This window comes from Armigeres subalbatus, chromosome 2 (genome assembly GCF_024139115.2).
Source record: "Armigeres subalbatus isolate Guangzhou_Male chromosome 2, GZ_Asu_2, whole genome shotgun sequence".
In the NCBI taxonomy this organism is placed as follows: domain Eukaryota; kingdom Metazoa; phylum Arthropoda; class Insecta; order Diptera; family Culicidae; genus Armigeres; species Armigeres subalbatus.
Window position 1 is genome coordinate 440,875,078 of NC_085140.1, and position 23,390 is coordinate 440,898,467.

A 23,390-nucleotide genomic window follows, 5' to 3' on the forward strand; every position below is an offset into this window, starting at 1 on the left:
CTTGATGATAACGACAATATCTCCCCGGGAACTTTCTTTCTCCGTGAACACCCTCCGTAATCAACCGATAATACTTTTGATGAGCAGCTTCCTCTCGTAGAGGCGCGGAAGAGCGCGAACGAAAACGCAGCGACAACTAATGGCAGAAAATAAGGAGAGGGCCAATCAAACTTGGGAAACCAGTCGCTCTACAGCTTTCGCCTGCGGCAGATCAAGTACTGATGTGTGGAAATTGCCCCGCGAGCGAGAATTACGAACTCTTGGCAACAGAGAACTGGACAGTGTGTATGAATGTGGGCCCGAAGATAGGATGATGAAGAAATAAAAACATTGATTTGAATTACATATGATTATCAGGGAATGAATACATTTTTTTGATCGTCGTTCAGTAGACGTAGTATCAAGTTCGTGAAAGTGCCGTATTTTCTCAGCAAGTGTAACTGAAGAATAATCTTTTGAAGATGGCTCCAACAGCTACAAGTGGCGATTTTCTAGAATTATTTAACGATCAGCAGCCTCTGGTGTTTTTCGTAAATGGAAAAAAGGTATGTACGAACAAAACATGCAATCACGCACGACCCAGATATTGCGCGGTGTTCAAATACGTAGTCTACAAACAAGCGTTTGTATATAAAAACGTTGAGGACTTGATTGGTCGGTTTGGTCCTATCTTATCATACGTTTATAGAATATGTTCCGTAGGATGCCTAATTAACAAAAATAAAATCTCGAAGACCTTATAGCAACTTGATGTAAAAGTTCACGTCAATGAAAGCAAGGTATGTGACTATTCATATCAAAACACTATTCATCACGTGGTGTATGTACGTACTTTATTATACAATTACAAGAACAGACTCATCTTTTGAAGGTACGTAATGCCTTCAAGAATAAGAGTCCAAAGATACAACCAGTGTTTGATGTAGACTCTTTATTAAAGACGCAGCGTGTGGACGAACCTTTGTTTGATGCAAACCCACTTCTTAAGACGCAATGAGTCTACGGTTGTAGCAGAGTTGATTTAATGCTCACATGTTTTGTGCAAAAGATTCAAAAGGTCGTCTGTTTGCTGCCTCCAGTGATGATAGGACAGTGGTGCTCTTCTTGCGATGTTATCAGTCGCTCACTATTTGACATGTGTTTTCAGCAGCACTACTCCATACATTGTATTTGTCTGTTTTGATTTACCACACGGTCTTGCCTCGTAGGTATCTCCAAGCGAGAAAAATAACCGACACCATAATATACATATGGCAATTATTGATAGTTAATACGGCGATCCTGTGCTGCTATCAGTAGCGCGCCTGTTTGTCTTTGAACTGATTATATGCAGCAAAATAAAAAAAAGTGATAGCGTATTGATAATGAAAGTAGCCTCTATCTGAGGCCAAATACGTCAGAATTTGTATTGAAAGTGCATTTGTAAAGTCGCAAAAAATGTGTTCATAACATTTGAAGAAGATATTTCATATTTTGGGGGTACACTATTGGACACACCCTCCTAAAACTGCATTGTGAATTTTGGAATAAACAACAAATCCACACACCAATACTTTTCTTGAAGTTACATCAATACCATGGCGTCATGGTGTCTCAATGAAAAATAGTATGCATGTTCCATTTAAAAAAACCTAGAATAATCCACCTAGCGGTGGAGGTGCCTTTCTCGTGTATTATAAAATATAACGAGAAAAGTACATAAGATAGGTCAAAATTGCACTTTAGAAAGATATATTCAGTTATTTCCATCAATTCACATGTACGCGTTCATTTAAATGCATTGCAGCAGTTTTTGGATTTTTTTTCGGTTTTGAATTTTTTCCCATCCTTGGGAAATGTGGATGAAAAATAAATGTTTTTGCAAAGTATACGTAAAGGCTATAGGATCACTCCAAAACCGAACTTTTGATAGAAGGCTTGGAGACCCATAGTGTTATATACCAATCGACTCAGCTCGACAAATTGAGGTGATGTCTGTATGTGTGTATGTATGTATGTGTGTGTGTACAAAAAAATGTGAGACACACTTTTTTGTACTTAGCTTTAACCGGTTTAACAGGTTGCATTAGACGCGGAATCCTTCCTTATTTTTCGCTATTGAAAATTGGCCCAATCGGCCATTGCGTTCAAGAGTTATTAAAAAAAACATTATTTTTTCCCCGCTTTTCCCAAGGCCCCTTGGAGAAAAAATGTCAACATCGATTTTTTTTTCCAAAAACTGCTCAATGCATTCAAATGAACGCAAATAAATGTGAATTGGAAGAAATAACTGAATCTATCTCCCTAAATTCCTCTTATGTGCTTTTCTGTTACTCTTGTGATTTATTGTTTTATAATACACGCGAAAGGCATCACCACCGCTAGATGAATTATTCTGTTTTTTTTTAATTGAATTGAATTATCTTTATTTATGAGATTTTCGGCTCTAGGCCGGTTCATCTCGTCAATGTTTTTTCAATAACTCCGGCAAGATTCCGCGTCGAATGCAACCTGTTGCAAGCAAATCGGATAAAGCTAAGTACAAAACAGTTTGTCTCACATTTTTTTGTACACACACATACATATATACATACACACATACAGACATCATCTCAATTCGTCGAGCAAAAAATTAATAGTTTACTTTTGAAAATTTGCAATCGATTGATGACAAAATCATGAAAATTCGCAGAAAACTGTTTGACCTATAAACCTCCGAAACCTATCATATTTTTATCATTCTTTGAGAAAGTTTACCTTAAATAAGTTAAAGAACCGACAGAGCGAATGCAAATGTTGATGAAAAAAAACAATAAAAACAAGCAAGCTCATTACTATGATTTTTTCTGCTGTGACCAGACCACACATGTTTGCAAAATGATTCGACTAAATTGGTGTTATATTTATTTCAAGATGGGATGGGATGTATTTACTACATGTGCTGCAGTTACAATGATAATAATGGAACAGTGTACTCCATCTTACAGAGATTTATTAGAAATGCATTTTTATTCATTTCCGCTTTTTATTTGGTTGGATGGAAATTAGTCGAGAAAAAAATACATGCCGAATGCAACGTAAAACGTGAAATGGTCTGACATCTGCTTGACTGGTTACGATTTCCAGCAGCAAAATAAAATTTCCATGAAGAATTAGAAATTTTCCATAAAAAAATTACGAAATTGGCAATATGAAATTTCCACAAATAATGCAAAAGTTCCATAAACAATTAAGAATTTTCCACAAAACAAATGGATTTTAATTTTTTTGTGGAAAAAATATATTTTGTGGAAAATTTTGTATTTGTTTATTGCTAATATTGATTTATTAATGGAAATTTTGTATTTTATTCCGCGAGACATTTTGACTTCTTTATGGAAAAATCTTGTTTTATAATTGCAGTTTTCACTTTCAAAAGTGCTAATTTATTTTTCTTTTGTGGAATTTTTTTAATTGTGCATGGAAATTTTGCATTATTTGTGGAAGTTTTATATTTATGTATTGCTCATACCCTGATTGATTTATTGGCAATTTATTATTTTTTTAATGGAAAATTTCTTGTTTTTAGGGGGAGTTTTTATTTTAGTCACGAATTACTGGTTCTCAGCAAAAAATAAATTGGTGTTATGCGTTCAGCGATTGAGTTTTGCTTGTTCACGGAGTTTAATTAAATAGCATTGTTGGTTGTTACCAAAAGGTCACACGAAGTATTTATAGTTAATATTATTTTGAGGCTGGTTTTCAGCACATATGTATGACGCATTCGATAGAACAGAAATGCTGCATTCCAAAAAAAAACGACAAAAATAATGATAAAATCAGCGAATCAAATTGTGAATTTACCTTTTGATCAAATCGATTTGAATAATCTTAATAAAATGCAGTCGAAAGATGAAATTGTATTTTAATATATTAATGTATAAATGTATTTAATATAAAGTCTTTAGGTTATCTAATAAGCCGAAAGCGAATAAGCGAAAGTTCGATTCCTGATCCGGCCTAGGTTGTATTCGGGTAGGAAACATTCTTGACTCCCTGGGTATAGTGTATTGTGTATTCATTGGCCTTCCCACACAAGATACACATTCATGTATAGATAGGCTCAGAAAAGCTCTCTATTTAAAACTGTTGACATACTAATCGAACATTACGAACATTAAGTTGAAAATCAGGCAAAGTTCCAGTCGGAATGCATAGGAGCCATTGAGAAAGAGAAGACGAAGTCCAAATATGATGTCCAAATATGTGACCAAGCAGAAACACACATTCGAGCATTCAACTGAATCGCCGTTTCAAGATTTTTATCAAAAAATCGATACTACAGTTGCCTCTCCACATCTCGATATTGAAGGGACCATCGAGATAGGGAGAGATCGAGGAATGGAAGGAAAATTGAAATGGGTACTAGATCCAAAAAAAGCTCGTTGCTATGAAAAACGACAACAAAACAAATGGTCGGGGTTCAGCCAAAACGCACCAAGCGTCAACGAAAAATTACCGATTTTTCTGCTCAAACTTTCGTTTAGCAGATTTAATTGATCGTAAATCGTATCGAATATCCCTCAACCCCATAACTGAGGATATTCTACTGCAAATGTACGTTTAAATTGATATGAAACTATTCACTTGTCATAAGACGAGTTTATACAATCCCATTGAATTCCACCACTTAATTGTATCTTGACAGATACGTATTTCGACCTCAACAGTTGAGGTCGAAATACGTATCTGTCAAGATACAATTAAGTGGTGGAATTCAATGGGATTGTATAAACTCGTCTTATGACAAGTGAAGATATTCCACTAAAAAGCTCAAAATAATTTTCTTATCAAAATGAAACTATTTCCGTTGTCCTTTTACGAACAAAATATCACAAGTCAGTCGAAAAGCCGCTTGGTGCGGTTTGGCTGAACCCCGACCAAATGTCGTTTCCTGTTGTTGATGTGTTTGTTATTGCCCAAAGATGGTCTAGTAGCCCAAAAATTTGAACATATCGACATAAAGAGAGTGACTTCAGAACAAAATGTGTTCAGAACAATTCGAGATGAATAGATATCGAGATGTGGAATGCCCAAATGTATGTAGATTGAAGGGACCGAGGAAACCATCGGCATAGGGAGAGATATCGAGATGTAGAGAGTCGACTGTACCACAATACAAGTCACCAACAAAAATACTGTTCCAGTCTCTTCATAACATTCACATCATTTCTTCATGTCTTTCCACACAACTAGTAGGTATTCACAGCTGATTAGCTCATTAGCTGATCCATCTCAATGTACGTACTTTGTACTATAGGGGGAAGGGTTCGGTCGCGAACACTCTTCTGTTTTTGGTCCATTACTTTGGCCCTGTTTGATATTTTGGCGACATTTATACATCAATAGGAAGCTAGACGAACCAACGATTAGCGAAGAAATAAGCTTAATTTCGTCGATTTGGAAAATTTTCTAAATTGTACACAGGATTCTGTTTTAAACGATTTTTTTCGCTCGTAATTTTGATCGTGTGACTTCAATTTGCCACCAAAATCTTTGCAAGATGTTTCAAAAAATCCTAAATAATTCAAAGAAAATTCACATGGTAATTAATATACGATAAACATTTAGGATGACTGCAAAATTGAGAAAATGTAAATCGTGTAAAACAGAATCCAGTGTACTTTGGAATTTTCTTTGGAAATACGTTGGAATCTTCTCAGGAAACTATTTTGAATTTCTTCGCAAAATTATTTGGATTTTCCTCGGGAAATTCATTTACCGATATTGTTTGGTAATCGAACAATTTCTACTCCAAAATTTAACCAAATGTAATACACAATATATACTTTATGCTAAGGCCACTGGGAAAATAGGAAAGTTATGAAGAGAGGAGGGAGGGGATAGGTATTGTTGGATACCCCGAAATAATTCTGCGCGGTGGAAAATTCAATCAACGCCAAGAAGTAATAATTAAAAATCTAACATAGCTCTTCAAGTTTCGTTGAATGCAATCCAGAATCTTGAGTTTAAAAATCACTTTTGGAAGTTTCAAAGGAAGCTTTTCAGAAATTTCAGCCTAAAATGTAGTCGACAAGGTTTGAAATTCTTGCGAAAAAATGTGCGAGGACCCTTCTTTAATTCTAGTGAAAATTTTCTCCAGGAGCCCATGTGGTAACTCCGACAAGATGCGATTATTTCTCCAAGAGTTTTTTTTACGGAAATTCACCAGCAGTTCCCGTAGTTCCAGCGGAAATTTTTTCGGACATTCCTGTAGAAAAGAGTTTGGGATTTGTCGTGATAGTTCCCCTGCATTTGTTTTTGCAGAAATCCAAATGCTCTTGGAACTACTGCAGAATTTTCTCCGGAGCTTTCTGCGGAGATATGTCCAAGAATACCCGCATATAATTCTTGCGAAAGTTTATTTGGTATTTTCTTTTGTAAATTCAAATAAACTCCTCTAAAATAACCTGCGAAGAGTAGGTAGGGTATGATGGGGCAAGATGGGTCGCCTAAGGCGAACCCTGAATGCCTAAAAATAGAAACATTTCAATTCAACTTTTCAACTTGGATCTATAAAAATAGCTCATAATCTGTAAGCCAGGGGTATGAAATAACAAAAAATCCACTTTTTATTTCTTTTTGCCTTTCTCGTATACAAAGTATACGTAAAGGCTATATGTTCGCTCCAAAAACGAACTTTTTATAGGAGGCCCGAAGACCCATAGTGTTATATACCGATCGACTCAGCTCGACGAATTGGAGTGATGTCTGTGTGTGTGTGCGCAAAAAGTTTAGCTCATTTTCAGGTACTTATCCTTAACCGATTTGCTCGCAACAAATTGCATTTGATGCAGAATCTCATTGTTTCCTATTGAAAACTGACCCGATCGGACTATGGACTTAGAAGTTAAGGCCAAAATACTTTTTTTATATCAAAGCACGTTAAAAAGTCTAGCTCATTTTTAGGCACTTATTCTTAACCGATTTGCTCGCAACAAGTTGCATTCGACACAGAATCCTGTTCCATTGTTTCCTATTGAAAATTGACCCGATCGGATTATGGGCCAAGAAGTTATGGCCAAAATACTTTTTCTCATATTAAAGCACGTTAAAAAGTCTAGCTCATTTTTTGGGCACTTATCTTTAACCATTTCGTTTCTTAGGCACTTCCCAAGCAACCAAAAGTACGGATAAGATGGGATGTATTGGCTTAAGTAGCTTGCATTTTAAGTAATTTTTTGTATGGCTTGAGCATAAATGTGAACTACGAACTTCTGTTAAGGTGCTTGGAACTCGATGTGAACCAAGAGTGAACTAATTGGTTCGGTTAGGAACAAATTTAAGTAAAATGTGAACTTTTGGTTGCTTGGGTTATCCTCAACAGATTTGTTGCATTCGACGCGGAATCTTGTCCCATTGTTTCGTATCAAAAACCGGCCCAATCGGACTATGGGCTTCGGAGTTATGGCCAGTTTTTACAAGAAAAATTCTTACTCTCTATTTAGGCACTTACTCTCGGCCGATTTGCTCGCAACATTCGACGCAGAATCATGTCCCATTGTTTCCTATTAAAAATTGGCCGGATCGGACTATTGGCTCAGAAGTTATGGCCAAAATACTTTTTTTCATACCAAAAGTGCGAAAAAATTACTCACTCTCAAGAAACGAGAAAGGCACTATCACAGGGCTGGTAGCGATGAATGCCGTTCAAAATAGTGACTTTAGTCACCAACGATGACGAAAAAGTGACCAAATAGTGACTTCCAATTGCAGAAAAAGTGACCAAATAGTGACTTTTGTATGAAGTTTTGAACCGGGTATAGAGCTACAAATTGCATAAGCATTGTCTCGGTCTAATTCGTACATCGTACATTGCAGCAGCCTGAACAAAGGCGTAAGATTGCCAATCCGGAGATGGCGAGTTCGATTCTCGGGACGGTCTAGGATGTTTTCGGGTTGGAAACTTTCTCGACACCCTGGGCATAGTGTATCTATTGTATAGATACATAGAAAACTTTCAATTAATAAGTGAGGAAATGCTAATAGAATACCAAGTTGAAAAAGCAGGCCAAGTTCCACTTGGAATGTAGAGCCATAGAAGATGAAGAAGAAGAAGATTGCAAACTAGTGTTTTATTTTTTAAATCCTTATCTAGAATGCTATCAGAAATCAAGAAAAGGCAAAAACAACAAAATCATGAGGATTACTGCTACTGGCCACGCTTATTTTCGTCATAAGAAGGGAGATGATTTGAAAATCCAATAAAACATTTATTAGAAATCCAGAAATTCTGATATTTTTTAATTTATAAATGGCAGACTTTAGAATTAAAGTTGACCAAAACTGATTGGCTAAATAATATTGAGTTTATAAAATCTTTTAAATCTAATTAGTTTCTTTTGTTTTATTTTAGATTTTAAGAATTCGACCAATTTATTCACCTTCACACTAGTTTTTTTGGGTGACGTGGCAAAGGCTGGGTAATGTGTACCTGAAGGAATAAAATAGACACCATTTGGCGATCCTTAGCCTCTCACCCAGCAACTCCTATCCCTACCTCCTCGTGGCGCTGGCAGGGATACGAGTAACCTTAGGGAAGATCGGGTAACCAACCCCGGTGGGAACTCTGACAGGGAAGGGGGATTCGCTCCTCTCCGGAGCGCGGAGATGCAAATATGATCGATCGTCTGTTAACCATGTTAGGAGCGGCTCACAACAGCGACTGTTCCCCATGTTAGGGGCGGCTGATCATCATCAGAGTGCCAGCGAGCGACGCTAAGCAAAACTGTGCACATCATGCTGGATCGTGTCAGCATCGAGATGTAGATCAACGCGATGTAGATAGCGCAACCCTGGTAAGGAAGCCTACCGAAGATTCTACAGCTATACCAAGAAAGGCAAAAGTAGATTGATTCAAAGGCAACAGTTTTTTTGGGTATCTATTATTAATTGTTAATAAACAGAATCTTTTTATAAAAATGTGATATTTCTGAAAAATATCAATCAAAAAGTTTTGAATTTAGTGTCTTGTGCCAGAATTACTTCTGACATAACTTGCTCTACAATTTTTTTCGAGACTTATCTCGAAAAGTCGCAAAGTAGATTTAACAATCATAAACGGATTTAACAATCATAATGTACTTTCTGTCATCGACGCCATTTTCGTTCACTACTCTCCTTGACGTTGAGAAACATCAAACATCATTGTCATGTGATGAAACTGAGGCTGTTCACTATCTTTGTCATCGAAGGGTTTTGACGCTCACCAACAGACGTGGTTCTGGTTCCAACACTCCTCAATCCTGTACTTTTTATTTGAGGTTAGCCTTTCGCATTTTAAAAAATTCCATTCGTGAAGAAAAAGATCATAGTTGACATGAATCACGATTTTCACATATTCTTTGGTGCATATTTTCTAAATTTAATATACCTATTGCTATCAGATTCACATTTGATAAAGTTGATAATAATAGGTACAAATGTGTTTTATTTTGAACTTTTTTACAACAGGCAATACAAAAATAGTGACTTTAGTGACCATTTTCCGAAAAATAGTGACTTTAGTTACTTTTGGATGCAAATAGTGACTTTTTAGTGACTAGACTCAAAATAGTGACCAAGTCACTAAAAAGTGACTCGCTCCAGGCCTGCTATCACCGCTAGGTGGATTAAACTAGGTTTGAGTCATTAAAGTAGAAGTCTATTTTTTGTCAATAAAAAAATGCCGGGGCAAGGTATCTTGAGATACCTTGTGCCGGGGTAAGATGGGTCAAAAAACGGGGCAAGATGGGTCACCTTTAAATTCTGCAATTAATATTGTTCTTATTCACAATATTAAATTACACACAGATAGATAGGTTTATTGTCAACGATTTAATTGAATGAAAAACGATGTTTAAGCTTCGGATGAAGAAATGGCTCTACATTTAAAAATGTCTGCAATTTCTTATGAAAACAAGTCGTCCGTGTAATGCTTTATTAAATACAAAATTTATACATTTTTAATTAAGAAATTAACATCATTTTGCTCAAAAGTAACCTTAAAATGATTAAATCAGCAATGGAAAATATGTTTTGAATACGAACTATGCCCTTCAGTATGTGCTGTTAGAATGTCTAATTTTCGATCAAATTTATTTGTTTCAACACAGTTAGTACAACATCGCCTACATTACTTATGATACTTTCACTATATTACTAAAAATGTTTAAATTTTAGACTGCTCGACGAGATTACACGTTTTATAGAAAGTGTGTGTTCGCATAAGAAACAATGCTGAAAAGTATTTTACCTTGCCATACTCTATTTTATCGTCAAATCGAGTGACAATAAAGTAGAACCAAATTATTCCTTCTACAAAGTCATAATCTCCACTTTAAAATGTATACGATGCTCAAAAACGGCCCTGACCCATCTTGTCCCGCCTAACCCTACATGCGGAAATTTCTTCAAAAATTTCTGCAAAAAACGCTTCGAATCATGTAGACATTCTCCGTTGATTCTCCTACACAAAAAGCTTCTAGGCATAAATAGAAGGAAGTTTATTCTATCGGATACATACCGTGGTTTTCTCAGGAAATGCTTGCTTGAGCAGGAATTGCGGCACTAACATTTCAAACGGCACTAACTAAACAAGAGCTTCTCACGTCGCTGCTAATTTGTGCCCACCAACGCAATCCTGCACCATTTAATGAAATCAGAGGAAATGATACGATGAATAGTAAGCCTAATAAATCCAATTTCTGATTCTTACAGGTTATTGACCCCAATCCCGATCCGGTATGCACCCTACTAGTATACCTTCGCGATACCCTCCGGTTATGTGGAACCAAACTGGGCTGCGCCGAGGGTGGGTGCGGCGCTTGCACGGTAATGGTGTCGAGAATCGATCGTACCACCAACCAGGTACGCCACGTGGCTGCCAACGCATGCCTCACGCCATTATGCGCCGTTCATGGAATGGCCGTTACAACCGTGGAAGGGATCGGAAGTACGCGCACTCGTCTACACCCGGTTCAAGAACGTCTCGCCAAAGCCCACGGATCGCAGTGCGGATTTTGTACCCCAGGAATCGTTATGTCTATGTACGCTCTGCTGAGAACTTCACCAGTACCAACTATGAAGGAAATGGAAGTGGCCTTCCAGGGAAATCTGTGTCGTTGTACCGGATACAGAGCAATCATCGAAGGTTACAAAACCTTCACGCAGGAATTCGGAATTCCATACAATGGATTGGCAGAGAATGGAACTTCCCAGAACGGGACCTGTGCTATGGGTGAGCAATGTTGCAAAAATCGTAACGGAACTTCAAATGGTTGCGGAGTGGAAGTTGACGACAAGCTGTTCGATGCCAGTGAGTTCGCACCCTTCGATCCTTCCCAAGAACCGATTTTTCCTCCAGAGTTGAAGCTGTCCAATTCATTTGACGCAGAATCACTGGTTTTCCGATCAGGCAACACAGGTTGGTACCGTCCAACGAAACTTGAGCATTTGCTTGCAATTAAGAAGCACCATCCTGGAGCGAAGATAATCGTCGGAAACACAGAAGTTGGAGTTGAGGTTAAGTTTAAACACTTTGAATATCCGGTACTGGTGTATCCGACTCAGATCAAAGAGTTGACCGAAATTGTGAAGCTCCAAGATGGACTGAAAGTGGGATCCTCTGTTACGTTGGTGGAGATGGAGCGAGCCTTGAGGGAAGAAATCGACGTTCTCCCCGAATGCGAAACTCGATTGTACAAAGCGATTGTTGATATGCTGCATTATTTCGCCGGGAAACAGATCCGAAACATGGCTTCGGTGGGTGGAAATATTATGACCGGAAGCCCAATCTCCGACCTGAATCCGATATTCACAGCCGCTGGTATTGAGTGAGTTTGCCAAAATTTGGACCGTGTAAAAGAAATGAAATACATAATTTTTTGTTGTTGTTTTGTAGATTGGAAGTGGCTAGTCTTGATGGTGGAGTTCGAAAGGTGAATATGGGAGATGGATTCTTCACAGGGTACCGTAGGAACATAATAAGTCCAGAAGAGGTGCTTTTATCGATATTCATTTTCAAAACCAATTCTGATCAACACTTCATAGCCTATAAACAAGCTAAACGGCGTGATGATGACATTGCTATCGTGAACGGTGCATTTAATGTAGCCTTCGAGCCAGGAACTGACATTGTTAAACATTGTTATCTGGCTTTTGGTGGAATGGCTCCAACGACCGTACTGGCTAAGAAAACTGGTATCGCATTGGTCGGCAAGAAGTGGAATAGTGAGCTAATCGAATTGGCTAATGAATTAATGGTTGAAGAGCTACCTCTCAGTCCCAGTGCTCCTGGTGGCATGATCCTTTATCGTCGATCATTGACGTTGAGTTTGTTTTTCAAGGCCTATCTGTCCATAAGTAACACACTTTCACATACTGTATCCGACCACGAGCCCCTGCCAGATCGGGAGCAAAGTGGAGGTAACACATTCCACACTTTAGTGCCTAAAAGTGCACAACTTTTTGAAAAGGTATCAACTGATCAACCGATCACTGATCCAATACGTAGACCAAAGGTTCATGCGTCAGCTTTCAAACAAGTTACTGGTGAAGCAGTTTATTGCGACGACATTCCCAAGTACACCAATGAGCTTTATCTGACACTGGTAATTAGCACTAAAGCGCATGCAAAAATACTGTCTATCGACCCTTCAGAAGCTCTGGCAATGGAAGGGGTGCACCGTTTCTTCTCTGCAGCTGATCTTACCGATGAACAGAATGCTTGCGGACCCGTATTTCATGACGAATACGTTTTCTGGAAAGATCTGGTTACCAGTCAAGGTCAGACCATCGGGGCGATCGTCGCAGATAACCAAACGATCTCCCAAAAGGCAGCTCGGAAGGTGAAAATCGTCTATGAGGAGCTTTCGCCGATCATTGTCACGCTTGAAGATGCTATCGCAAAGGAGTCGTACTATCCAGGTTATCCGAAGAGCATCGTTCAAGGCGATATCGAGAAAGGTTTTCAGCAAGCAACGCATATCATCGAAGGTGATTGCCGAATGGGCGGCCAGGAGCACTTTTACTTGGAGACTCAAGCATGCGTAGCCGTACCGAAGGATTCGGATGAGATAGAAGTATTTACATCGTCGCAGCATCCAACCGAAATTCAACAGCACGTAGCTCATGCGTTGGGCATTCCCTCGTGCAAGGTTGTTTCACGTGTTAAGAGATTGGGTGGAGGTTTCGGCGGGAAGGAGTCAAGAGCAGCTCTTGTAGCCATTCCGGCAGCGTTGGCGGCTTACAAGCTTCGACGCTCGGTTCGTTGTATGTTGGATCGTGACGAAGATATGCAAGTCAGTGGTACTCGGCATCCGTTCTACTTTACTTACAAGGCGGGAGTCGATGACAAGGGTAAGGTGTTGGCAGCTGATTTTAAGGCGTACAACAACGCTGGCTATTCGATGGATTTGTCCTTTTCGGTAAGGCTTGAAAGTAAAGAGTGTATCGGAACGATTCTTATATCCGCCCGTTGTAGATTCTAGAGAGAGCAATGTTTCACATTCAGAATGCGTATAAGATACCAAACTTGCGGGTTCAGGGATGGGTCTGCAAGACAAATCTTCCGTCGAATACAGCTTTTCGAGGTTTTGGAGGTCCACAGGGTATGTATGCTGGTGAAACTATGATGAGACACGTGGCACGAGTTCTCAAGCGAGACTACGTAGAGTTAGCTGAGCTGAATATGTACCAGGAAGGAGATAAGACACACTACAATGAATTGATTGAGAATTGCAACGTTCGAAGGTAGGATACTTGGATTGAATTTTAAAATAATCAAGATTAAGTTATGATGTTAACCATTTCAGATGTTGGAAAGAGATGCTCGAATCGTCAAGCTTCAAGGATCGGAAGACTGCGTTGGAGAAGTTCAACACGCAGCATCGTTGGCGTAAACGCGGCATTAGTGTAGTGCCTACGATGTTTGGAATTGCCTTCACGGCAGTACACCTTAACCAAACAGGAGCCTTGCTTCACGTATACCAAGATGGTGCAATTTTGTTATCTCATGGTGGAACCGAGATGGGGCAAGGACTATACACCAAGATGATTCAAGTTGCTGCAACCACACTGCAGGTACCATTTGACACTATTCACATTTCCGAAACATCGACGGACAAGGTTCCGAATACTCCTGCTACTGCTGCTAGTGCAGGATCCGATCTGAATGGAATGGCTGTCCTGAACGCATGCAAAGCAATCAACCAACGTCTGGCCCCTTACAAGAAACAATATCCTGATAAAGACTGGAAATTCTGGGTAAACAAGGCCTATTTTGATCGTGTTTCATTATCTGCCACTGGATTCTACGCGACTCCAGATATTGGTTATGACTTCGATACCAACTCCGGCAATCCCTTCAACTACTTCACGTTCGGTGCTGCATGTTCAGAAGTGGAAATTGATTGCCTGACGGGTGATCATCAGGTAATTCGAACGGATATCGTAATGGACCTTGGATCAAGCATTAACCCAGCTATCGATATCGGACAAATCGAAGGAGGTTTCATGCAAGGTTATGGATTGTTCACGCTGGAAGAAATGGTATATTCGCCAACGGGAACGACCTTTTCTCGAGGTCCTGGGGTTTATAAGATACCCGGATTTGCCGATATTCCTGGAGAATTCAACGTTTCTCTGCTAACTGGTGCGCCTAACCCAAGGGCAGTGTACTCATCGAAGGCCGTAGGCGAACCTCCACTATTTCTGGCATCATCAACGTTCTTCGCCATACGTAACGCGATCAGTGCTGCCCGTCGAGAGGAAAAGTTGAACGATGACTTCAATATGGTTTCACCGGCCACTTCCTCGCGGATCCGAATGGCGTGTCAGGATAAATTTACGAAAAAGGTATATTCGAGGGGTTAATAACATGGGAATTAGTGTTCTGAAACATTTTATTTTTACAGTTCGTCGAAGCCACACCCGGTTCCTTCACACCATGGAATGTGATGCCCTGATATTATATCTCTGATATTGATACTGCTTACTAGATTATAAAGGATGTTGAAACTTTTGTATACATATTAAAGATAAATGTATAAATAACCAAATTTTATTTCTTTACGATTCTTTTTTGTCGTTAACGCGCTTCGAAGTTCTTGTCCCGCTCCCACAACAGAAAATCTTCATTAGCCCAGTTCGTTTCTTCGTTTTAATCTGTTTCACAGGTAATTTATGATCTGATAACGAACAAAATTATCATTAAAATTACTCAATTTCTGGAATGCTACTCACCGGATTCGTCTTGGGTAGGCACAACTGAAGGTTTTAAACTTTTCCGCGAAGTCCCAGTGCTGCGGCTCTTCCTATCCAAAGTTATTTCGATGTCCGTCAACATATCCGAACCAGTCTCCACCGACGACATGCTCGATAATGATGACCATCCATTTTTTTGCTTTGCTGAGGACCATTGGGACGCCTTGGATCGTTGTCGTCTCAAAGCTGCTTCGCTACGTTCTCGCGTCAATGAAGAAATGGTGCTCGACCGGTTTGAAACCAACGTAGGAAGCGCTTTTCGCGATTCAGTTAACTTAAGCGGCTTCCGAAGTTGAGTCCTGAGCATTTTGTATGTGTTTGAATCGAATCGCTTGGACTTGCGGAGTTTTCTGGCTAAAATTTCTAGCTCATGATCCTTTTCAATGTTTTTTAGGAGTAGGTTGCAGACGGATCTAAAAGTAGAAATGTGTTAACTGAAAAAAATATTCGAAGTCTCATGTGATGATCATTTGAAATAATCTTACTTAAGTTCGTTCAACTCGCTGGTGATCACGTTAACTGTATCCTGCTGTGCACGATCTTTCTCTCTTGTTTCTATCAGCAATCGAGCATTTTGTGCACGGAGGTCTTCCATTTTGCGGTCGAATTCAACTCCTTTGTTGATCAATGCCATGATCGAGTGCGCATTTGAGCTTACTTGATCCTGAATTTTCCTTTCATTGTCTTTGATGCGCTCGATTTCGTACTTAAGTGTCTCGAAGTAACTTTTTGTGGTCAATTTTAGAAGAAACTTGATGGTTTTCGAGTCATTCCCACTGATAAAGCTACGCTGGGATCGAATAGGACGTCCTACGATCGTTTTGGTCTTGACGGGGATCGCACTGGGTTTTTTCAATATATCTTCGGTAATGGAAGACGGAGCGACCTCTGGACAAGTATCCCTCTCCCTTACTTGATGATTTTCTTCTGACCCTTCTACATTGAACGAATAATTTGAAAAAATAAAAAATGCGCAGTTATGGTATTGTACAGAATATAAAAATTACCTGAAAACGTGATATCCTCTCCCTTGAAGATATCAACCACATCGCCACATGTTTCGCTCTCGATTTGTGGCTTTAATCCTTCCACGGCACCAGCACTGGCACATTTAGCCTTACCCTGACGGTCGTTAACATTGTCTGAGAAGTGAAGCCCATCACCACCGTTCTCAGCACTTCCACGACTGGTTGCAATGAATGTGTTATTGCGGGACACTTTATTCGAAGATCTAGAATACTGATTTTTGACCGGTGTCGATCGATAGGGAGATGGTATTTTCCGAGTGGGCGATAGTTTTTCGGAAGCCGCCATAGAGATCAAGGGCGCAACGGAAGCCATTTTTTATGGATTCGAGAGCGGGGTGATTGTTTACAGACTTTTTGATATTAGACAGTTGAAGTGAGAACCGCGGCATACTTAGATTTTAACATTTTAACTGGGTTAATATTGAATCGTTTTCGATGGCTACTTGGCAATGACTTGGCGGGTACTGATGAAACCAAATTCCCAGCACCAGGCACCACGTAGCCGAACTTGATTGGCATTGTATAAAAATACGTATACGTGCCTGGTGCTGGGAATTTGGGACGACCTAGGTTCTTCGTAGTTTAACAGGGAAAGCACCTGTCTAGCGTACTGGTTTTGTGGGATCAAACCCCACCGAAGGAAGTGGTTACCCCTCAAAACCTTTTCCGAACTAAATCTATCACAAGTTGTGCACATACATAAACCCTAAAGTAGTACTTGTTTAACGAACATTCGCTGTCTCGTGAGAGTAACTCTCAGCTGGATTAAGGGTGGTATGGACTTCTAAAGTACTGTGCAAATAGATAGGACAAGTAGTGGTCAAGGAATGATTTTGCTGCTGACATTCCTTGAATAGTACGGAGCTAACAAGGAAATCAAATAATTTAGCAATAGCAGGCGTATTGCAAGAAAGAAAACATTGATTTACGTCTTCCCTTGCGAAATAATGCACTGATGCATTATTCCGCAAGGAAAGTGACGTTTTGTTAAGTTTTTTCACTCTGTTTTTTGTTTGTTTGCGATTTATTGCAGGTCCACTCTTTTTTCGGCTGTGATGATCTGCAGGTGTACCGAGATGTAAGGCCATGTTGGAAGTAGGTGCTGTGATTGACCATGTTCTGGAAAGCGACCAAATCTATTTTCTTGATTGGACTTCTCAATCGTCAAACAAAGAGCTCTGAAGTTTCCAAAAGTCGGTCTAAACTTCTCTTCCTGGCCAACATGAGCGCTCGAACATCCATGAAGATTTTGATGCCGTAGGTTGAACAGTTGTCAAATCCGCGCTGCGTATATAATATGCTATCACCATCAATGCTTCCGCAGTGTGCATGCATATTTGCATATCGTCCACGGTAAAAAATATACACGTCCATGCGAACTGTTCTGCATTTGAATATGCACTACTTTGGAAGCAAATCAATATCAATAGCTGAGCTCGTCGCATTCAAAGACCACCACTTCCATTTGACGTGCACAATGTTTTGATTATAAAACAACAAAATAAAAAAATAGAATTACCTCAGCTTAGATTTGAATAACATACCTTTTGCTTGAAAGTCCTTCGTCTTACCATGACTCCATCTCACACTTCGAAGTACCTCTTGAAATAAGCAGAACAGATGAAAGAACTGTCATCTATTTTTAGAACAACACCAATATCGCTCCACTCTTAAATCAATAGCATTGAACCTGTAAATTCAATAGCATAGCACTTTCAATTCTAGTGGAGACATTATTGGTGCTGATCGAAGTGGTAATCATTTCAACATCCAGTGAGTAGCACTTTGGTCAACAGTGTTGATGTTATGGAATTGTCTGCATTCAACACACTTGTGAAAGGTGTGACACCACTTCAAAATCAATGGAATATCATTTTCAATAATAGTGCTTTTAAAGTTGATCATTCAATAGATGGAACAGTTAAATTGAGCGTGTTGATTTTTTACCGTGATCCTTCTAATGAACTAGCTAATGAAAGCTGTGTCTAGCTCGTGTTTGTTGTCGCAACTCTGGTAAATGGTACAATTAACTTTGAACGTTCCAACACACTTTTGGCTGCGCTACGATGTTGAATACGCATTCCTAAAACTATATCAAAAATAATTCGAGTTATTGTTGACTCGATGATGCTGAGCTGAAAGATTTGAAGTAGCATTAGTCTAGCTACCAATTACTAGTATCTTAGATTCGGTGTGGGTTTCTCCGATGGTTCCGGTTCGTATTTTTTTTTTTGATTATTCGTTGCTTGGTTTTTGTAAGCTAACAAGGCAAGACATCAGCTCAATATTATCACATTTACCCCAACCCTCAGAATTTCTAATGAACGATACACAGAGCCAAAAAAAGTTGGGATTCCAACATTTTTTAGTTTTATTTTAAAAATATGGAAAATTTGGTATTTTCAAGAGCTAAAACTGTTATATCAAGTGCTAAATTAATTGATTTGAAAGTTTTTTTCAATTTAATATTCTGATTTTAACAGTTAAAACACTCAATAAAAAAATTGTAAAATTCTCAATTAAACTTTAACATTTCAAGTTTTTGGCAACACTGATAGGAAGAATAACTAAACTGGCAGCCAAAGATTATCTGTCACAGAAAAAGGCGCGAAATAAAGACAGTCTTTTAGACATTGGTTATTCACTGTCGCGGTCGGTGTCGGAACTGAAAACTGCCCAGAATATTGAAGTACACCGACGACGAGCAGCAAGCTTCACTCTTCCCGTTGGTGCTCCAGTAACTTCTGCAGTAACTCTTCCAGCAGCATAAGAAGCCTTGCCGAAAACGATCGCACCAAGCACCGCATTGCGTACATTCTCGAGGATCACAACCTGAGCTTCTTGATCCGGGCTGCATCGCGATATTCTGCTATAGGATAAAGGTTGGTATTGTTTTATCAAATGGGAAAGGAAAAGTTCATTACATCTTGATACGTCATGCAGGTCTGCTGGTGAAATATTGACCTTTCCAAAGGCATCCCTCTGCGATGGTTCCGAAAGTAGAAATGAGTGTCATCGAGAAGGACTCTTTCCTGCGCTACAATGAGGACATCGATGGCATGTACCCGGACAAAAGTGAAGTCGGCATCATAAACCATGTCTAAATCCATATGACAATTCAACAATTCAATATCATTTCATCAGCTGATAAATCAGCAGGAGCAGCATAAAATTACTGTTTGTTTTTTATAATGTAAATATAAAATGGTATGAATGAAAAATAAAATGTGAAAAATTCAAATGCATGAAATTTTATTTACATTTTAAATAGGTAAACTTCATTGTGAAATTGAAAGCGCATACCATTTGTGATTTTGAAAATATCACTAGTTAATTCAAATGAAAAATACACATTTAATTTTATAAGGAAAATGTTATTTTGAAAATTCCACTCTTGTCGACGTTTTCACTGAAGTGACATTTTTACAATTGTAGATTCAACAATCTTATACTTTCTACTGAAAATCACTAACTAATTTTCTCACTTTTACCAACGTTTTCTTAATTTTACCAACGATTTTTTTTTGTGTGAGTTAATAATGTTGCTTGACGCCTCTCACTCGGGCGTACTCGGGCGATGCTCAGCCCTCCAGACAAAGGTAACAGACGCTGTTGAGAGGCGAGTTCAAAATTTACTTGAATAAAGAAATAATCCTAATAATAATAAAATTTCCGGCAGATCTTATGGATGTGGTTATGCATATGGAAACTTTGAATTATGAAAATGCTAATGTCGAGTTCCTGGAAGAATTCCCGGCAGAATTACAGAAAGAATTCCTGGATAATTGTCGAGAACATTCTTCGAGGAATTCCCGAAGACCTGGAGGATTTCCCGAAAGAATTCCAGAAAGAAATTCTTCGAGGAATTCCCGGTGAAAATTGTGGAGGATGTACCGGATAAATTTTCGGACGAATTCCTGGAAGATTTCCCGGAAGGAATTAATGGAAGAATTCTTTAAATAATTTCGCAGAATTGAAGGAATTGCGGAAGGAATTCCCAAACTTATTTCGGGAGAAATTTCCCGAAGAATTCCCTGAGAAATTTTCGAAGCAATTCCAGAAAGGGTTCTTGGAGGATCTCCTGGAATAATTCCCAGAGAAATTCTTGAAGGAAGTGGCCTCGGTCCATGGCTGCACGTCGTCATCCGCGCAAATCGTTTTTCACCTGATCGAGCCACCTCGCTCGCCACGCACCTCATCTTCTTGTGCCGTCGTATCGTTGTACCATTTTCATCAAGACTAACATTCTGGCTACATGCCCGACCAACCGCCGTCGTCCGATTTTCGCGGGAAAACGATGGATGGTTTTCCCAACAGCTTATGCATTTCGTGGCTCATTCGCCCCCAGATACCGTCCACCATCTGCACTTCGTCATAGATAGAACGCAGCACTTTCTTTCGAAAACTCCAAGTGCGCATTGGTCCTCCACGAACATTGTCCTGGTCTTGTGTCCGTATTTCAGGAGGAAGGAGAAGGAATTACTTGGAGAATTCCTGGGGCAACTACCGGAGGAAATCCTCGGGAAGTTTCAAAAAGAGACTTCCCTGAGTAATTTCTGAAGGAAATCCCAGAAGAGCTCCTGAACGAAACCTCGGAGGCATTTCTGCAGGAGTATTCGGAGAAATTTTCAAAGGAATTCCCGTAGAAATTCCTGGGAGAATTTTCGGAGGAATTCCTGGGGAAATTCCACAAGCAATTCCTGGAGAATCCCCAGTTGGATTCCTGGGACAATTTATGGAGGAATTTTTGGTGGAATTCCTGGTGAAATTACTGGAGGAATTCCTGGCAGTATTCCCGGAGTAATTTAGGGAGAATTCCTGGGGAATTTCCCAAAAAAATCCAGGAGAAAAATTCAATAGAATTTCTGGAAGAATTGATTTTCTGGAGGAGTTCCTGGAGAAATTTGTGAAAATTTCCAGGAGGAGTTCCTGAGGGAGTCTCTAAAGGAAATCCTGAAAGATCTCCCGTGGAAATTTCTGGGGAATTTTCCCAGAAATTCCTCCAGTAATTTCCCTAAGACTTCCTCCTGGAAATCCTCACAAGTTCCTCCGGGAAGAATCTTTCCCAGCAACGCCTTCGTCAATTCCCAGAAGTTCCTCTTGAAATTTCCCCAGGAACTCCTCTGGAAAATCCCTAGGAATTCTTTAGGGGATATTCCAAAAAAAAAATCCTCTTGGAATTCCCCAGGAATTCCTCCGGTAATTATTCCTAAAATTATCCAGAAATTCCTCCAAGAACTTCACCAGAAATTATTACGGCAATTCTCCCAGAAATTGCTCCGGCAGTTCCCCAAAAATTCTGTTGAATTTTTCCCCATGATTTTCTTCGAAAATTCTTCAGGAATTCCTCCGGAAATTCACCAGGAATTCATCCGAAAAATCACCAGGAAATCTTCCGGGAATTTCCCCAGCGAATTCTCCGGGAATTTCTCCAAGAAATCTTCCGGGAATTTTCTCAGAAATTCCTCTGGAAGTTCGTCTAAAGTTACTTCGAGAATACTCACAGGAATTCCTTCAGTAATTTCCCCAGTAATTCCACCTTCCTCAGGGAATTCTCCCAGGACTTCTTTCGAAACTTCCCCAGGAATTTCTCCGGTAAATGGAGCTCCCCCAGCAATTCCTCCGGGAAATCCTACGGGAATTTTTCCGGAAGTTACTCCAGGAATTCCTCCGGAAGTTACTCCAGGAATTCCCCCGGAAGTTACTTCAGAAATTCCTCCCGAAGTTCCTCCGGAAGCTCCTCCTGGAATCCCTCCGGAGGAATTTTCGGGATTTCTTCGAACCTTCCTCCAGAAATTTCTCCGGAAGTTCCTCCAGAAAGTCCCCTGGAAGAATCTTCTGGAATTCCTCCCGAAGTTTCTTCGGAAGCTTCTCCAGGAATTTCTCCGACAGCTCCTCCAGGAATTTCTCCGAAAGTTCCTTCAGGAATTTCTCCGAAAGTTCCTTCAGGAATTTCTCCAAAAGTTCCTTCAGGAATTTCTCCGGAAGTTTATTCAGGAAATCCTCCGGAAGTTCCTCCGGGAATTCCTCCGGAAGTTCTTTCAAGAATTCCTCCGGAAGTTTCTCCAAGAATTCCTCCGGAATTTACTTCAGGAATTCCTCCGGAAGTTAATCCAGGAATTCTTCCGGAAGTTTCTCAAGGAATTCCTCCGGAAGTTCCTCCAGGAATTCTTCCGGAAGTTCCACCAGGAATTCCTCCGGATGTTCCTCCGGAAATTCCTCTGGATGTTCTTCCAGGATTTCCAGGAAGTCTTTTGGAAATTTCTCCAGAAATTCCTCCCGAAGTTCCTCTACGAATTCCTCCTGGAGTTCCTATGAATTTTTCCCGAAGTTCCTCTTTCGGAGACTCACCCACAAAAAATGATCCAGGAATAAGTCCAAAAGTTCTTGCAGGAATTACTCTCGATATTTCTTTTAGAATTCCTTCGTAAGTGCTATAAGGAATTCGCAAAATTGAACGAACTCAAGAATTCCTCCGAAAGTTTCTTCAAGAAATTCTACAGGAATTTATCCAGAACTTCCTTTGGAAATTCCTTGAGAAGTTTCTTCTAAAATTCTTCCGGAACTTCTTTAAAAATTACACTGGATGTTCGTCCATGAATTCCTCCGGACGTTCATTCCGCAATTCCTCCAGAAGATCTATCAGGCATTCGTTCGGTAGTTCCATTAGGAATTACTCCGGAAGCTGTTTCAGGATTTTCTCCAGAAGATCTACCAGGGATTGCTCTTGCAATTTCTCCGGGAGTTTCTTCAGGAATTCTTTCGAAACTGTTCCCAAAAAAATTCCATTTCTTCGGAAGTTCCTTTAAGAATTCCTCTGCAAGTTTCTCCATGAATCCCTCCGAAAGTTCCTCCAGAAAATTTTCCGGAAGTTTCTCCAGGATTTCCTTCGAAAGTTCTTTAAAGAATCCCTCCGGAAGTTCCACGATGAATTCCTCAAGGAATGTCTTTTGAAATTCCCCCGGAAGTTCTGGAATTCCTCTATTAGTTTCTTTAGAAATTCACTCGGATGTTCCTTTATGAAGGCTTTCACTCAGGCGTTACCCAGAAGTTCTTGCAGGAGTTCCTTACGGAGATAAACCAGGAATTCTTTCGAAAGTT

The 23,390-nt window shown here is 39.7% G+C and overlaps 2 protein-coding genes and 1 long non-coding RNA gene across 3 annotated transcripts; 2 read left to right on the forward strand and 1 right to left on the reverse strand.

Annotated features, from left to right (window-relative positions):
* The first annotated feature begins 187 nt into the window (after positions 1 to 187).
* LOC134213669 (xanthine dehydrogenase) lies at positions 188 to 15,061 on the forward strand. Its single transcript, XM_062692935.1, has 6 exons — positions 188 to 545; positions 10,717 to 11,831; positions 11,900 to 13,424; positions 13,481 to 13,749; positions 13,812 to 14,853; positions 14,913 to 15,061. Exons 1-6 carry the CDS (start codon positions 462 to 464, stop codon positions 14,961 to 14,963), a joined length of 4,086 nt encoding a protein of 1,361 aa, XP_062548919.1. The 5' UTR covers positions 188 to 461; the 3' UTR covers positions 14,964 to 15,061.
* LOC134213670 (uncharacterized) lies at positions 15,057 to 16,722 on the reverse strand. Its single transcript, XM_062692936.1, has 4 exons — positions 16,269 to 16,722; positions 15,747 to 16,197; positions 15,241 to 15,674; positions 15,057 to 15,185 (listed from the first exon to the last, which is right to left on the reverse strand). The coding sequence occupies exons 1-4, from the start codon at positions 16,600 to 16,602 to the stop codon at positions 15,067 to 15,069; spliced, it is 1,338 nt and encodes a 445-aa protein (XP_062548920.1). The 5' UTR covers positions 16,603 to 16,722; the 3' UTR covers positions 15,057 to 15,066.
* A 2,043-nt stretch (positions 16,723 to 18,765) lies between these two features.
* LOC134218102 (uncharacterized) lies at positions 18,766 to 19,530 on the forward strand. The gene is made up of 2 exons (XR_009981254.1): positions 18,766 to 19,171; positions 19,233 to 19,530. It is a non-coding gene; the product is annotated as an uncharacterized LOC134218102 (long non-coding RNA).
* The last annotated feature ends 3,860 nt before the right edge of the window (positions 19,531 to 23,390 follow it).